This window comes from Alligator sinensis, unplaced genomic scaffold (genome assembly GCF_000455745.1).
Source record: "Alligator sinensis unplaced genomic scaffold, ASM45574v1 scaffold850_1, whole genome shotgun sequence".
Classification (NCBI taxonomy): Eukaryota; Metazoa; Chordata; order Crocodylia; family Alligatoridae; genus Alligator; species Alligator sinensis.
The window spans coordinates 219,308-220,130 of NW_005842742.1; the positions used below are offsets into that span (position 1 = coordinate 219,308).

The 823-nt window shown below is 59.2% G+C and overlaps 1 protein-coding gene across 6 annotated transcripts in view; it reads right to left on the minus strand.

Annotated features, from left to right (window-relative positions):
• The window catches only part of XRCC1 (X-ray repair cross complementing 1), a 6,446-nt gene that overhangs the window by 868 nt on the left and 4,755 nt on the right, over positions 1-823 (minus strand). For all 6 annotated transcript variants that reach the window (XM_014525092.2, XM_014525093.2, XM_014525095.2 and 3 more), the window contains 3 exons: positions 747-801; positions 497-642; positions 65-155 (listed from right to left, as the gene is read on the minus strand). In XM_014525092.2, the coding sequence (XP_014380578.2) occupies positions 65-155; positions 497-642; positions 747-801 (292 nt within the window). The remainder of the gene's footprint in view (positions 1-64; positions 156-496; positions 643-746; positions 802-823) is intronic.

Consider the following 823-nt stretch of genomic DNA (forward strand, 5'->3'; position numbering starts at 1 on the left):
AACCCAGGTGTCTGGGCTTCCCCCGGCCCCAGCCATAGGGAACCCAGGTGTCTGGGCTGCTCACCCATTGAAGGCTGTGATGTAGCGCGTCAGCAGGCGGCGCTCGTGGGCCGGGAACTCGCCGTAGAGGAAGAAGCCCTTGCCTACAAAGAAGTCTGGGGGGGGCAATAATGTTAATGGGGGGGCAATAACCTCAGTGGAAGAACAGTAAACTCAGTTGGAGGGTAATAATTTCAGTGTAGGGGACAAATTAGGCCAGGGTAGGGGGCTGGATTGCCGCAGTCTGGCCAAGATATGCCCCCTTAACCCAGGGCAGCTGACCCACCCCACAAAACAAAGAGGTGGGGTCAAACTAATCTGGATTAAACCCCCTTAATGCAAAGTATCTGGTATCTCCCTTAATTTGGATTAGCCCCCCACTGAAATGATTGCCCCTCCCACTGAGATTACTGCCCCCTAGGGGTAAGAACACCCCAAACCCCACCCCTCAGCCTACCAGGCAGCTCCGGGATTGGCTGGGCACTGGGGCTCTGCCCCTCATCCTCTGTGTTCTCGTCAGTGGAGCCACCGTAGGGGTCATCATTGGGGTTGGCGCCAGGGTCCCGACCCTCCTGCTGCTTCTTGCGGTGCTCCTCCTCCACCCTGGGGCAGTTAGAAATGGGGACAGAGAACCCAGGTATCCCCCCTCTCCCCATGAAGAGAGAACCCAGGTGTCCCGGATCACTGCCCTGGACTCCTGCCCCCACCTGCGCAGCTCATCATCTGTGTCCCCTGATTCGTCCTCGCTGCCGTCACTCAAACCTGGGGGGGGGGGGGGGGGGGG